Source organism: Dama dama, chromosome 27 (assembly GCF_033118175.1).
Source record: "Dama dama isolate Ldn47 chromosome 27, ASM3311817v1, whole genome shotgun sequence".
Lineage (NCBI taxonomy): Eukaryota > Metazoa > Chordata > Mammalia > Artiodactyla > Cervidae > Dama > Dama dama.
The window spans coordinates 26,406,797-26,422,668 of record NC_083707.1 but is presented as its reverse complement, the minus strand read 5'-3'; the positions used below and the strand labels follow the sequence as shown (position 1 = coordinate 26,422,668).

The window sequence follows — 15,872 nt, the reverse complement described above, 5'->3', positions numbered from 1 at the left end:
AATATGTACCACGGTTTGCTCATCTGTAAATGAAATAATGATCTTTTCTTAGGGGGTTTTTAAGGTTAAATGAATTAAGGGATGTTATAAATTTTGTAAATAAAAAGCAGTGTATCAAATTTGAAATTACGGGGACTTCCCTGGTGGTCCAGTGGTTAATACTCCACGCTCCCAATGCAGGGGTCACTGGTTCAATCCCTGGTTGGGGAACTAACATCTTGCATGCCTCACGGCACTGCATTAAAAAAGTTTTGTTTGAAATTATATCAAAACATAAAGTTTCCAAACAACATTAGTAACAAAAAGCACCCAAGAAGAAAAGGGTAGGAGCCCAGGCAGATCCAGGGTTGTATATAAAGAGCAGGGCAGTCCCATCAAGTTATTGTTAAATCAGTTCGTATGTCACTGTGGAGCATTCATCTCCCAGGGAGAGGCTTTACTTACTTAGTCTGGTCGACATCAGGTGCTCTGCCTTCAGCAAGGGATTGTGGGCACCTGGATTGAGGTCCCACCAGTTTGTATCTCATGTAAGAGGGGTGGGTCCTGCAGAGCAAATCAGGATGCTGTGACAAGAGTAAGGGGAAAGGGGTGCTGGGCAGGCATAAGCATCAAGCAAATGCCTCAGGAACAGTGCAGACATAAGCATCCTCTGTGTGTATGTAAGGGTTTTATCACAGAGGGGGAAGAGAATACTTTTAAGAATCAGCAATGGCTAATCACAATGACTAATGTGGGACTTCCCGGGTGGCACAGAATCCACCTGCCCGTACAGGAGACATGGGTTCGCTCCCTGGATCAGGAAGATCTCCTGGAGAAGGAAATGGCAGCCAACTCCAGCATCCTTGCCTGGGAAATCCCATGGACAGAGGAACTTTGTGGGCTACAGTCCATGGGGTCGCAGAGTCGGACATGACTAAGCACACACACACAATGGCTGATATATTTGCAAATGTTGTTTGTGAAATTTCCTTGAATTTTGTACCTATGATAGATGAACTTTTCAGTATGTATAGTTTACTTAAACCTTGAAGAGCTTAACTTCTGCCATATATTAATATTCCCAAATAGATATTACATGCTGAGTTAAGAGCTATCAAATCATGCTAATGTGTATAACCTATTGAAATGCTCACTTTTACTCATGTGCACTTAATCTTCTACACTTCCCGTAAATAGTCAAGATTTTGTGTGAATTCTGTTGATTATGTTAATATTTTGTCAAGATGACCTTTGAGAAAACCAGAGAATGTATTTCTTAACATGGAGGACATTCCTCATAGTGGTAATTTTGATCAGGTAATTTTTTATATCTGAGGATGAGTTTAAAATTATGAATACTTATGATGTGTCTGGTATTTTTACCTCCTCAACTTGTTATTTTCTTATCTAACACACAAAAACCCACAGAACAAAGACCTATTACCCCCCTCCCCTGACACACAAATTTTAAGGTAAAATAAGATTAAAGAAAAGAAAGAGAATGTTAGATATCCTTTGAGTTATAGGGTTGGTTTTTTTGTGTGTGTGTGTTTTTTTTTTAAGTGTGGTTGATTTATAATGTGTTAGTTTCAGGGGCCTTCCCTTGTGGCTCCGCTGGTAAAAAAATCTGCCTGCAATGCAGGAGACCTGGGTTCGATCCCTGAGTTGGGAAGATCTCCTGGAGAAGGGAAAGGCTACCCACTCCAGTATTCTGGCCTGGAGAATTCCATGGACTATGGGGTCGCAAAGAGTTGGACATGACTGAGCGACTTTCACTTTTGAAGAAGGAAATGGCAGGTGCAAGCAAAGTGATCCCTTTGTACATAGATACATACAGATATATAGATTCTTTTCAGATTCTTTTCTATTATATCAATAGGTTATTATAAGATATTGAATATAATTCCCTGTGCTATACAATAGACCCTTGTTGCTTATCTATTTTGTGTGTAGTAGTTTTTATCTCCTAATTTGTCCCTCCCTCTCCATTTCCCCTTTGGTAACCATAAATTTGTTTTCTATGTCTGTGAGTCTGCTTTGTAAATAAGTTATCTGTATCATTGTTTTAGATTCCATATATAAATGGTATCATATGATATTTGTCTTGCTCTGTCTGACTTAGTACAATCACCTCTAGATCCATTCATGTTGCTACAAATGGCATTGTTTCATTCTTTTTTTGTGGCTGAGTGATACTTGAGTTATAGTTTGAATTCTCTTTATAGGAAGGCTGTTTCACCACCTTGCCTGTCACCTTTTATGTGTCTAGCACATGTGGTGAGAACCTGTGACCCACAGGGAAGATAAAGAGACTTTCCAGCAAGTGTAGGATGCAAATGGAGCTCTCTTTTTTTTTTCTAATAACTAATTTTTATTACAGTATAGTTGATTGACAGTGTTATGTTAGTTTCTGCTATATAGCAAAGTGAATCAGCTATCTGTATGCATGTATCCCCTCTTTTGGATTTCCTTCCCTTTTAGGTCACCACAGAGCGCTGAGTAGAGTTCCCAGTGCTGTTCAATAGGTTCCCATCCGTTATCTATTTTATAATAATGTAGATGGAGCCTTCACTCGGCAGAACTGCTCTTAGTATCCGAGGTATCATTAAAATACAGTTTCCACCCATGAACCCCCAGTGGTGGCTCCTTAATTCCTGTCAAGGAGAATGATGTGTTCTTGGTTTGTGTCCTGTAGATTCTGCCGTTCTTGCATCGCCACCAGTCTAAAGAACAATAAATGGACCTGTCCTTACTGCCGGGCCTATCTTCCTTCCGAAGGAGTTCCAGCAGCTGATGTCGCCAAGAGAATGAAATCCGAGTTCCGCAATTGCACCGAATGTGACACTCTGGTATGTCATCTTGCCTTTGCTCAGCTTAGACCGCCGAGAAAATTGTTAGACAGCCAGTCATTTCACCTCTGCCTTTGATCTCATCCTACTCGGATTTCAAAGTTTATTGTCTCAGTCTCTCCTCTTCCTTTCCTCCAGTTTCATAAGTATGGACTGCAGGAGAGCTGTCACCTGATGCCCACCATCACCTAATTTCTCAAACAAATGCTTTCATCGACCACCTCCGTTTCCTCCCTTCCCATTACTCCCCTCACCCCTTATTATGTGGCCTCTATTATGTTATTGTAGCCCACCCAGTGAATAGCTTTATTTTCAAGCCCAGTGGCGTAATTCCATCTCTACTGTTCTGGGCTTTGCTGTATTTATCTCTGTTGACCACTGCCTCCTGTTACTGTTTTCCTCCGTTGATACTATACTAGTCTGGTTAGATCATGTGAGATCTTAGAAGCTGTGTCAAAGATTCTAGATTTTATCTTAAATGCCATAGGGAGTCATAGAAAAAGTGTAAGCTTTTGATCAGGTTTATATTTTTAAGCTCTCAGTCAGGCATGTGCATCGAGAATGGTTTGGAGGGAGCAAAAGCAGAATTGGTGGAGCCAATTTAGTGGCCTTTAGGACAGGTGGTTAGGAAGCTGGGTTAGGGTAAAAGCATTAAGTATGGAATAAGAGGTTGTTTCAGGGTGTATTTAAGAGAGGGATTGAAGAAAATTGGTAAGTAACTGGATGTGGAGGTGCATAAGAGTGAGGTGTCAAAGATGACTCCCAAGTTTCTGAGATGAGTAGGTGAAAATGCTAATATGGGGAGCAAATTTGGAGAAGAATCTACAGAGTTAAGTTTTAAGTTTTACATGCATTACATTTGAACTGCTAAGGGGAATGTATCTAGATATTACCAGTCTAGAGATCAAAAGGGAGATCGTGTACTGAAGATCTCAATTTCTTAGAGAACCTTTCTTGATTGTTCATCTAAATTATAATCTCTTAAACGCTTTCTCTTAGCACTCTGTGCTTTCTCTTTATAGCACTTATCACCATTTATAATTATGCTTTTGTGACTTTTTTAAGTTTAATGTCCATTATCCATTATCCCCACCAGATTTCACGAGGGTAAGGATTGTGTCTATTTTATTGGGTTGTGTATCAAGAACTTTGAATAGTGGCTGGAACATAGTAAATGCTCAAATGCATTTTTTAAATATTTATGTAAGACCTAAATCTGTTCATGGCTGTGTGACTACGGAATCTATGCATGGGCTTTGGAGTCAGACATCTTAGGGTTGAGCACTGATTCTCTCACTTACTGCTTGTGATTTGGGGCAAATTATTAATCTGAGTTTTTGTTTGAGTCTTTGTAAATTGAGGGAAAAGATAATGTTCGTGTCACAGAGTGGATGTAAAGATGAAAGACAAACCACAAGTGGCTTTTAGCACTGTATGCTCAGTCGTATTGGACTCTTGCAACCCCATCGACGGTAGCCCACCAGGCTCCTCTGTCCATGGGATTTTACAGGCAAGAATAGTGGAGTGGGGTTCCATTCCCTTCTCCAGGGAATCTTCCTGACCCAGGGATTGAATTGCATCTCTTTCATCTCCTGTATTGGCAGGCAGATTCTTTACCACTAGCGTCACTGGATGGGATTCATTTTAGTACTGTGGAAATGAATGCTCAAATCAATAGCTCAAAATCAATAGCTTTTCACATTCTTAGTAATCATTATTGCTAATTTTTATTTTGATAGTTTGCCATCCTTTAAAATTCAACATGCAAAAAATCAAACTCAGCATATTATTCTGTTATCCAGTTCTTTATCCCCCCTTTGGTACCTGTCAGAAACAAGAGCATTCTCTCTATTATCCTGGGTCAGAATCTGCTTCCTTTTTTCCACTCCCCTTTTCTGATTATTCACAAGTATTTTTATCTATCCTTTGGGAGATTTCTTTGTATCCGTCTCTTCTTGCTGGAATGTTAGGCATTCTCAACTCTGCTTCCTGTGGGTCCTGGCCAGATCTCCATTCCATGAGTATTGTTGTCCCCAATATTGAACCATTTCCTATCTACTTGTCTTCACATCTTTTGTTCATTTGTTTTTCCTCTATTAGATTATAAGCACCTTTAGTGCAAGCGCATTGGCTTATTCTCCTTCCACCACTGACAACCGCTTTCAGTTTTGTGTCTGGGGTAGACACCCTGTGAATTTATCAATTCACTTGTCAGGATACAATCCCCAGATTGCTACATATATATGAGGAATGTTGATCAAGGACTATAAAGAGGAAAGAGGAAAGAGACTTTTAACAAAAGTCACAGGGAGAGGAGAAAGCAACTGATGTGTAAAGTTGGATGTTAAATATTGTAGAGCAGTCTGTTTTAAGACAGCTGCCTAGATCAGTCCTAGTTTTTACATCTTTGAGAAGGATAAAGCAAGGATTTGTTGCTAATGTTTCCATTTGCTTTTATTTTTGTCTTTTGTGAAGCAGTTACGTCTACTTCCTTGAGATGGTAGATTTCATGTTTGAGGTTGAACTTCCGTAGCTTGGGCAAAATGAAGCAGGGTGGGTCGGCCACCTTACCACAACTCTAACAAAGCTTCCTTTAGCTCAAGATCTTATCAGAGTTTCTAATGACACATTTAGTAGAATATGTACTATGCAGCAACAGATCCCTCATGGTTAGGATCTCTGAATGTATATCTGGAAGGACAAGGGCTCTTTATTCTGCCTTCATAAAAATGGACTGCAAGAGCTGTCCTTTATATTTGCTCTTAATGGGGCCATTAAGTATACTGTGTATTGTGAATTCATGTAATGCTACTGGATGTATTATAAAGCCATGGTATTTATATCTTTCCCTGAAGCACAGGATTTCTTTTTACTTACCCCGGACATCTCGAAAATCCATCTATTTATTCTTTTTATCTCTCTCTGTTTTTCTTTCTCTCTTTTAACCCCCCCCCCCCCCCCCCCCCCCCGCTTTCCTTCCTTTTGCTCTTTTTCCTTTCCTCTTTTTCTTTCTTCCTTCTTTCCATCACTAATTTAGGCAATAGTATTCAAAAAAAGTAAATTTGACTTAATATACATATTTTCATTTTGAAGAACATATGCTTTCTAAAAGAACCAAATTCAAGAACTCAGCTTCTGGATCTTCTAACGATAAAGAAATTTTAAATTAGTGTTATTCTTGATAATGCCTTAAATTGATTGAACTATTACCTTGACTGCTTCCTTTTAATCAACCGACCCCACACTATGACCTTATCTGAAATAAAGAAAGCAGTGAAGTTGGGTCACAAAAGACTTCATTGACTGAAGTGAGCCTCTTTTCAACAGTGAGCTTATTTTGATCTGCTTTCATATAGGTTTGCCTCAGTGAAATGAGGGCACACATAAGAACATGCCAGAAGTACATAGATAAGTATGGACCACTGCAAGAGCTTGGAGAGACAATGACAAGGTTTGTTTCTATACACTTTGGTTTAATGCTAAATTTGACATGCTTATAAAGAATTTAATGGGCTGGAAAGCTTAATATTTTTATTATGAAAATATGTATATGGTTGTTTTGGCTCCTAATCATAATACCTCTTGTTAGTAATCATTTGTTTTCAATGATTAATAGCAGTAATTACAAAAGAATTTTGCTCTCTCTGCTTTAAAAACTTTGGGGAGAACCAGCTGGACACTGGAGAGATTGAGGAAGCTTCCTCAGACAAGTTTTTATGGAGGAAGATCCAGAAATAGAAAGCAGAACTGTTCAGTTTCTGCTAGGCTCTGTGTTGTGACTAAGAGTCCTGAAGTAGATGATGGTTATGAGATTATTGTTGTTAGTTTTCCATCACCACTACCCAGTCTCCCAGCTCGTTCCCTCTCATTTTCCTGCTTTCTCTTTAGAAGGGACAAAGTGACATCTCAGTATATATTCTAACATGAAAGAACACGCCTGGGGCAGGTGTTCTGAATCCTACAACCTGTTTGCTGGGTAATCTTATATGGGGCTGGAGGAAGGATGGAGACAGCTAGTAGGTGTAATGGAGGATATTGATCATTAACTATTTTTTCTTAAAAAAGAAGGAAACAAATCTACGTCATTAAAACTCCAGGAGATAGTAGAGGATGGGGGAGCCTGGCGTGCTGCAGTTGAGAGGGTCAGCAAAGAGCTGGACACAACTTAGCCACTGAATGACAACTATTCTGAATGGCAGAGGAATTACAAAGTTTGGCGTTTGCCTCTGCCGAAGAAATAGAGAAATGCTTTGTGTACTCCTGAATGGAGGTAATGGCTTTGAAACCATTAAGTCTTCCTTTGAATTCAGCTATCCAGTAGAGGTATTCAGTATAATTTCTTTTCCTCTCCTGAAGATAAATGTTAGTTATGCTTATCTTAAGAAATTATATGTATAGCACAGGACAAAATACTTAATATTTTATAATAATCTATCAAAGAAAAGAATCTGAAAAAGAATGTATATACATGTATATATAACTGAATTACTGTGCTATTTGCCTGAAACTAACACAGCGGTGTAAATCAACTCTACTTCAATAAAAAAAAAATTTTTTTTAAGATAAAAAAGGGGAATGCCCTAGCACTCCAGTGGTTAGGACTCTACACTTTCACTGTCAAGGGCCCAAGTTTGATCCCTGGCTGGGGAGCTAAAATCCTATAAGCTGAGCAATGCAGCCAAAAAAATATAAAAAAAAGAAATACTACTCAAATATAGCTTAAATTTCCTAATCCAGAAGTCTACATGTTTTTCTAGAGGTTACTTTGCAAATGCACCTTTTATTATAGGACTAGATTTATTCCACACTGCTATAAATTGTGAGTATTTTAGCTCTAAGAAGAGTATGGATTCTGTTAGACTGGCCCCAGGGACCAGTAGGAAGGAAGGCTAACAAATGAGTTGAATAAGCATGTGGTTTGATCGGAAAGTTGATATGAAAATTTTAAAGTATATAATACTAATTTATCCTGCTAGTTAGAATTAAATAACAAAGAATTAAAATAACTAAAATGAGAAGGGTTGTTGATTAATCAGTCTTACAAGATAAATATTTGCATTTAACATAGAAATCTCTGCTTTATAGAACTTACAACATAGTTCAAATTTTTTTAAGTTCTTATGCAAGGAAACTATCCAGAATACTTGTCTTGGGGAACAGGAAGTTATATCTATAATGGAAAATGAGCGAAAAATTCCAAGCCTCCATATTGCCCGTAAGAATTTAAGGCAGCACTATGCAATGGAAATATAATGCAGAACACATGTAATTTTAAATTCTCTAGTAGCAATATTCAAAAAATAAAAACAAGTGAAATTAATTTTTCATGTATTTTATTCAACTGGTTATAGCCAAAATATTCTCCTTGGAACATGTAATCAATATATAAATTATTGAGATGTTTTATTTTTTATGTATATATAAAGCCTGCAAACTTCAGAGCATATTTTAAACTTCTAGCACATCTCAGTTTGGACTGACCATATTTCAAGTGCCTGGTAGACACATACCTAATAGCTACTCCATTGGACAACACAGATGCAAAGGACAGGTACTCCTAGATGTGCATAAAAATGTAATAAGGTAGTTGTGGGCTGTTTTTCATTCTTCACTGGATGCTAATACTGTGAATTGACACCTGTGGTTATATTTGCCGGTGTTGTCAGATATTCTGGTTGGAGAACAAGTAACACCCAATTCAGATGTTACCTGCATTAGAAAAAGAAGTAAAAGAGACAGAAAAAGTAACGTAGATACAGCTGGGTGGTATGATCCTCTGTTTCTCAGTTAATGGAGTGCTCAGATTGTACTTTTCTTCCAAAGAAAATAACGTGCTTCAAGTGCACTATAACTGTGTCTTTGTCCTGCCCTTATGAGGTTACACATTTGCATTGCTCATGAGAAAAAATGTAGGCACCAAGATTATCATCAGGATAGGAAAATGAATATGAAATCGAAAGAATGAGCACTAGAAACTAGATCCACCTACATTCTGTTTTTTACCTCTAGTTAAGTGACTACTGTCTAATTATCAATAATTTCAGTAATATTTGTGTTCTATGCAATTTCCAGGTGTGTATGTCCTTTTTGTCAGAAGGAATTGGATGAAGACAGTTTGCTGGATCATTGCATTACTCATCACAGATCAGAAAGGAGACCTGTGGTGAGAAATTATGTTACTATATATTTCTGCATTATCTAAATTTGATACACATTAGAAAATCCATTTATGGGCTTCTATTTATGGGTATATCATAAAGGATAATTTATGTCAAGGTTACAGTGATTGTATGACTATGAACACCATGTGAAAGTGTCGAGTTGAAACCGAGTTGAAACTGACAAGAATTATCAGTGTGCAATTACTCTTTCATTTATGAAATTAGACAACATTGTCTCATACAGATAATCATGGGCATAATCAACTAAGCAGATCTAAAATGCATAATTAAGATTTAATGTTAGTATCCTAACTGTGCTCACATCCTAAGTGAGAAACATTTCTTAATAATGCAAATATGGTTATCATGGCAATAATACACTAGACGTGAAAAGTAGAAAGTCATTCACCTTTACTAATCAATTCATTGTTTTATTTCAGAGTCTGAATATTCATCAATAGGCTCACACATTAAACATCATATTGCTTATCATTTCCTTGATCTATTGTGAATGCTACCTTTTTTCATTTCAACCTGGCACTTTAGTTCTGCTTTGCAGTGTGGCTCTTATAATTTTCATTTTTGTATAGTTGAGAGGTAAGGCAGGGTGATGATGGATCATCATCATTTACTTGGCCATTTTACTAGTTTTTAACTTTTGGATTGCTGTCAGTTTTTAGGATTTGAATTCACGTTCTCGTACGTTTAAACTTTTCTTTCTATATCATTTTTTTCTTAGGAGGAAATTCCATAGATTGATATTTTTGGGCCCAAAAGTGCAAGTTTTAATTAACACTCAAAACGTATTCTAAAAAGTTTGAGTCAGTTTATATTTGTATCAGCAGTTGATGAGTAAACTGCTTTCACCTTAACCTGGCCAAAATTGGGTTACATTTATTTTTAAATTAACAGAAGTAAAATGGTACCTTGAAGATTATTTTGGGTTTTATTTTAGTTCTAAACAGAATTAAAATATGTATATGTGTGTGTGTGTGTTTTATATATGTAAGTTTGGGGTTTTTTTAATTTGAGTTTTAAAGTTTTTTTTTTTTCCCCCCATAAAATCTTTTTGGAAGGTGGATGAGGTTAAAATGCAAATTTATTTGATGACTGGTAGATAGCACTTACAACAATACTATGAGACAGAGATGATTATTATTTCCATTTTACCAACAGTAAACTCAGGCTTAGAGAGGTCAAGTCTTACAGCTGCTAAGTAAGCAGAGCTACAGTTTGAAGCCCAGTGTCTAGCTCTGGGGCATAAACACCTGTGCTCTACTAGCAGGTTCAAGAGAAAAGCCCCACAGCACAGTCAAAGGTCTTTTTTTATTCACCCTAATGGTCCAGAGGTGTGATTCTTGGGATGGCTAGCTAGGAGCTTGATATGTGTTGGGGGAGCAGGGGAGATTGTCATGGGCTTTTCCTGTTTAAGTTGCCCTTGGAGGAACTGAGCTAAGGAGGTGTTTTACGATTGGTCCCTGAGGAACCTTCCTAGAGGAAGCTTGAAGAAAGCACTGGGGACTTCCCTGGTGGTCCAGTGGCTAAGACTCCGAGCTCCCAATGTAGGGGGCCTGCGTTCAGTCCCTAGTCAGGGAACTAGGTCCCACATGCCTCAACTAAGACCTAGCACAGCCAAATAAATAAGTAAACATTTAAAAAAGAAGAAGAAAGAAAACATTAAGATGGCATCATAATGACTAGCACATACTGAGTTTTCTTGGTTTGTCTTTCGGTTTGTTTTGGTCATGTGCACAGATTGCAGGATCCTAGTTCTCCAACCAGGGAATAAACCCATGCCCCTGCAGTGAAAGTGTCGAGTCATAACCACTGGACTGCAGGGGAATTCCCGATATACTGAATTCCGGGTGCCTCTTGAACTCAGTGAAATATAACTCAGATGACCATTATATCTACTACTGTGGGCAAGAATCCCTTGGAAGAAGTGGAGTAGCCCTCATAGTCAACAAAAGAGTCCAAAATTCTGTACTTGGTTGCAAGCTCAAAAACAACAGAATGATCTCTTGTTTCCAAGGCAAACCATTCAATATCAATAGTTTAAGTCTATGCCCCAACTAGTAATGCTGAAGAAACTGAAATTGAATGATTCTATAGAGACCTACAAGACCTTCTAGAACTAACACCCCCAAAAGATGTCCTTTTCATTATAGGGGACTGGAATGCAAAAGTAGGAAGTCAAGAGATACCTGGAGTAACAGGCAAATTTGGCCTTGGACCACAAAATGAAGCAGGGCAAAGGCTAACAGAGTTTTGCTAAGAGAATGCACTGGTCGTAGCAAACACACTCTCCAACAACACAAGAGAAGACTCTACACATGGACATCACCAGATGGTCAATACCAGAATCAGACTGATTGTATTCTTTGCAATCAAAGATGGAGAAGCTCTGTACAGTCAAAAAAAACAAGACCAGGAGCTGACTGTGGCTCAGATCATGAACTCTTTATTGTAAAATTCAGACTGAAATTGAAGAAAGTAGGGAAAACCACTACACCATTCAGGTATGACCTAAGTCAAATCCCTATGATTATACAGTGGAAGTGACAATAGGTTCACGGGATTAGATCTGATAAAGTGCCTGAAGAACTATGAATGGAAGTTCGTGACATTGTACAGGAGGCAGTGATCAAGACCATCCCCAAGAAAAAGAAATGCAAAAAGGCAAAATGGTTGTCTGAGGAGGCCTTACAAATAGCTGAGAAAAGAAGAGAAGTGAAATGCAAGGGAGAAAAGGAAAGATATACCCATATGAATGCAGAGTTCCAAAGAATAGCAAGGAGAGATAAGAAAGCCTTCCTCAGTGATCAGTGCAAAGAAATAGAGGAAAACAATAGAATGGGAAAGACTCTTCAAGAATATTAGAGATACCAAGGGAATATTTCATGCAAAGATGAGCACAATAAAGGACAGAAATTGTATGGACCTAACAGAAGCAGAAAATACTAAGAAGAGGTGACAAAAATACACAGAAGAACTATACAGAAAAGATCTTCATGAGCCAGATAACCACTGGCTCAATGGTATGATCACTCACCTAGATCCAGACATCCTGGAATGTGAAGTCAAGTGGGCCTTAGGAAGCATCACTATGAACAAAGCTAGTGGAGGTGATGGAATTCCAGTTGAGCTATTTCAAATCCTAAAAGATGATACTGTGAAAGTGCTGCACTCATTATGCCAGCAAATTTGGACAACTCAGCAGTGGCCACAGCACTGGAAAAAGTCAGTTTTCATTCCAATCCCAAAGAAAGGCAATGTCAAAGAATGCTCAAACTGCCACACAATTGCACTCATCTCACACACTAGCAAAGTAATGCTCAAAATTCTCCAAGCCAGGCTTCCACAGTACATGAACCTGAACTTCCAGTTCAAGCTGGATTTAGAAAAGGCAGAGGAACCAAAAATCAAATTGCCAACACCTACTGGATCATCACAAAAGCAAGAGAGTTCCAGGAAAACATCTACTTCTTTATTCACTACACCAAAGCCTTTGACTGTGTGGATCACAACAAACTGTGGAAAATTCTTAAAGAGATGAGAATACCAGACCACCTTACCTGCCTCCTGAGAAATCTATATGCAGGTCAGGAAGCAACAGTTAGAACTGGACATGGAACCACAGATTGGTTCCAAATTGGGAAAGGAGTACGTCAAGGCTGTATTTTGTCACCCTGCTTATTTAACTTATATGCAGAGTACATCATGAGAAATGCTGGGCTGGAAGAAGCACAAGCTGGAATTAAGATTGCCGGGAGAAATATCAATAACCTCAGATATGCAGATGACACCACCCTCATGGCAGAAAGCAAAGAGGAACTAAAGAGCTTCTTGATGAAAATGAAAGAAGAGAGTGAAAAAGTTGGCTTAAAACTCAACATTCAGAAAATGAAGATCATGGCATCCGGACCCATCACTTCATGGCAAATAGATGGGGAAACAATGGAAACAGTGATAGACTTTATTTTAGGGGACTCCAGAATCACGGCAGATGTTGACTGCAGTCATGAAATTAAAAGACACTTGCTCCTTGGAAGAAAAGCTATGACCAACCTAGACAGCTTATTAAAAAGCAGAGACATTACTTTGCCAACAAAGGTCCATCTAGTCAAGGCTATGGTTTTTCCAGTAGTCATGTATGGATGTAAGAGTTCGACTATAAAGAAAGCTGAGCGCAGAAGAATTGATGCTTTTGAACTGTGGTGTTGGAGAAGACTCTTGAGAGTCCCTTGGACTGCAAGGAGATCCAACCAGTCCATTCTAAAAGAAATCAGTCCTGAATTTTCATTGGAAGGACTGATGCTGAAGCTGAAGCTCCAGTACTTTGGTCACCTGATGTGAAGAACTGTCTCATTGGATAAGAACCTGATGCTGGGAAAGATTGAAAGCAGGAGGAGAAGGGGACGACTGCGGATGAGATGGTTGCATGGCATCACCGACTCAATGGACATGAATACGCTCCAGGAGTTGGTGATGGACAGGGAAGCCTGGCATTCTGCAGTCCTTGGGGTCACAAAGAGTCAGACATGACTGAGCAACTGAACATAACTGACTGGGTGCCTCTTTGACTTCTCCCAGCAACCCTATGAAGGAGATATCATCGATGCAGCCTGAGCCGTGACTAGTAGTGCCCAGGTGCTGTGCTGACTGGAGGAACACTAGGCATTCTGGACCGTGGGCAGCACTATAGCATTCATCTAGGGCAGGCACCTTACTTGTCTATCCATTGGTACTATGTACCTACTCCAGCAGAAATCCCGTCCATGTGCTGCTCAGTTTGGCCATCAGATTAAAGGTTGCCCGTGGAAGCTGGGTCTTCTATTATTTAGGGGTCATAGAAGTCACTGAAGAAAACTGCCATAAGGACAGAAATAAACCAGGAATCATGGGATCAGATTGCCTGTGGAATTTAATAGTTAAAAAGCCTAAAGTCGCTCAGTCATGTCCAACTCTTTGTGGACCCCATGGACTATACAGTCCATGAAATTCTCCAGGCCAGAATACTGGAGTGGGTAGTTGTTCCCTTCTCCAGGTGATCTTCCCAACCCAGGGATTGAACCCAGGTATCCCGCATTGCAGGTGGGTTCTTTACCATCTGAGCTACCAGGAAGCCAAAAAAGCCTAAACTTAGGTGCAAATCTCATTAATCTTGTTGCCTCTGTTTCATCATCTGTAAAATGGAGGCGATGATGATGCTAATGCTCTTTTCACAGGATAGTAAAAGAGACAGGTGGTGATCCTTGGGTACTACTATGTTTGCAGCCATATCAAATCAAGGCTAGAGCAGATTTCCTAGAAGAAGCTGCATACTCTCACAGTTGGGGAACCCAAGCTGGGAAGGATGCTGTCTTGACTTAAGGCAGGAGCAGATTGTTCAGAAAAGCTGTGGTTCTGTAAAACACTTGGGCTGTGTAAAAGTGGTCACCGGAACAGAAGATCTTCAGGTTTCCTCCATTAGTGTTTCATGTTTGAGTGTATGAGCTTAAGACAAGCCCCACTCCTTGGTGGCTCAGACAGTAAAGAATCTGCTTGCAGTTGGGAGATGAAGGTTCCATCCCTGGATCAGCAAAATCCCCTGGAGAAGGCAGTGGCAACCGACTCCAGTATTCTTGCTTGTAGGAGCCTGGTGAGCTATGGTACATGGGGTCGGAAACGACCGAGTGACTTTCACTTTGCCACTAGAAGTCAGATTAAACCATATGGTTATGAAAAGGCTGGAGGCAGATCCTGTGGCAGCACTTAGGCAGCACTAATGGGGACATATATGTGAAAACACCCCAATGAAGTCTTTGGACAAGGAGGGTTGAGTCCAAGACTTCCTCTGAGTTGGCATGGGATGTAGTGAGGAATCACTGCTTTAAAGGACTGAATTGCTAGGTTTGCCTGCAGATAAGGTCAGTGACGTCATCTGACTTAGCAGATATAAGTAGTCTCAAGATAGCTAGAGATTTGGGCAAAGGATTCTGCCTTCCAGATAGAATTAGATAATTCAAAAATCAAGCCACAAGCAACTAATCCTTTGTTTCTGAGTTGCTCAAGCAAACTAGGGTAGTAGGTAAGAACATCAAGGAGTTTCAACAAGTCCTTTTCATGATACAGTAATTAACTATATTCTGCTGCATTTTTTTAAAAGTATATCTATGGAATATTAGACTTAAAAGAGGCAAATGATACAGCATGCTTCAGATTGAATTATGAGACCACTTGAGAGAAATTTAATATTTTATCATATTAAGGGAAGATATTTCAGCAAGAGCCCCACTTTCTGGCTATCCTCTTTTTCCAGTGTTTTCTTTCAGTGGTTGGTTCTTATTTATCCTTTAGAACTCACCTTAAATCTCAGTTCCCTGACACCGAAATTATTTTCGGCTCTTGCTTTTTTTCTCATTTATCACAGTTGTATGTTGTGTGTTTATTTTGTGTCTGTCTCTCCCTCCAAATTAATAGGTTCATGAAGCCATAGAACATATTAATAATTTCTTTGTTCACATTGCATGCCCAGCTCTTGGTGGAGAACCTAGCTATAGTAGGATATAGTGATATGAAAAATAAGATATTGTAAAAAATCATAGTTCCAACCACCCAGGTTCAAAGGTAGTTTTATTTTCTTCCTTGATCCTGAGATTCATTCCTTGTGAGAAGGGACAGGACTTCATTTGGTTTGAAATTAAAAACTGTATTGACAAAACCTGAGCCCTAATCCCCACAGCAATTTATTTCCGTGTGTATTCAGAATATCTGTAGCTTGACGGAGCAGTGGGAACGTACATGCATAAATGTTTTGGAAAGAAGAAAATCTTCATTAGATTTGCTTCCAAACTCCTATTAAATTAGGTGTTCAATCTGGTACCTTAATTTTGGTTGAAGA

At 39.0% G+C, this 15,872-nt stretch overlaps 1 protein-coding gene across 1 annotated transcript in view; it reads left to right on the top strand.

Annotated features, from left to right (window-relative positions):
- Positions 1-15,872, top strand: part of RNF125 (ring finger protein 125) — a 44,673-nt gene that overhangs the window by 17,123 nt on the left and 11,678 nt on the right. Inside the window, exons 2-4 of the mRNA XM_061131393.1 lie at positions 2,675-2,828; positions 6,185-6,279; positions 8,901-8,991. Of these exons, the coding sequence (XP_060987376.1) occupies positions 2,675-2,828; positions 6,185-6,279; positions 8,901-8,991 (340 nt within the window). The remainder of the gene's footprint in view (positions 1-2,674; positions 2,829-6,184; positions 6,280-8,900; positions 8,992-15,872) is intronic.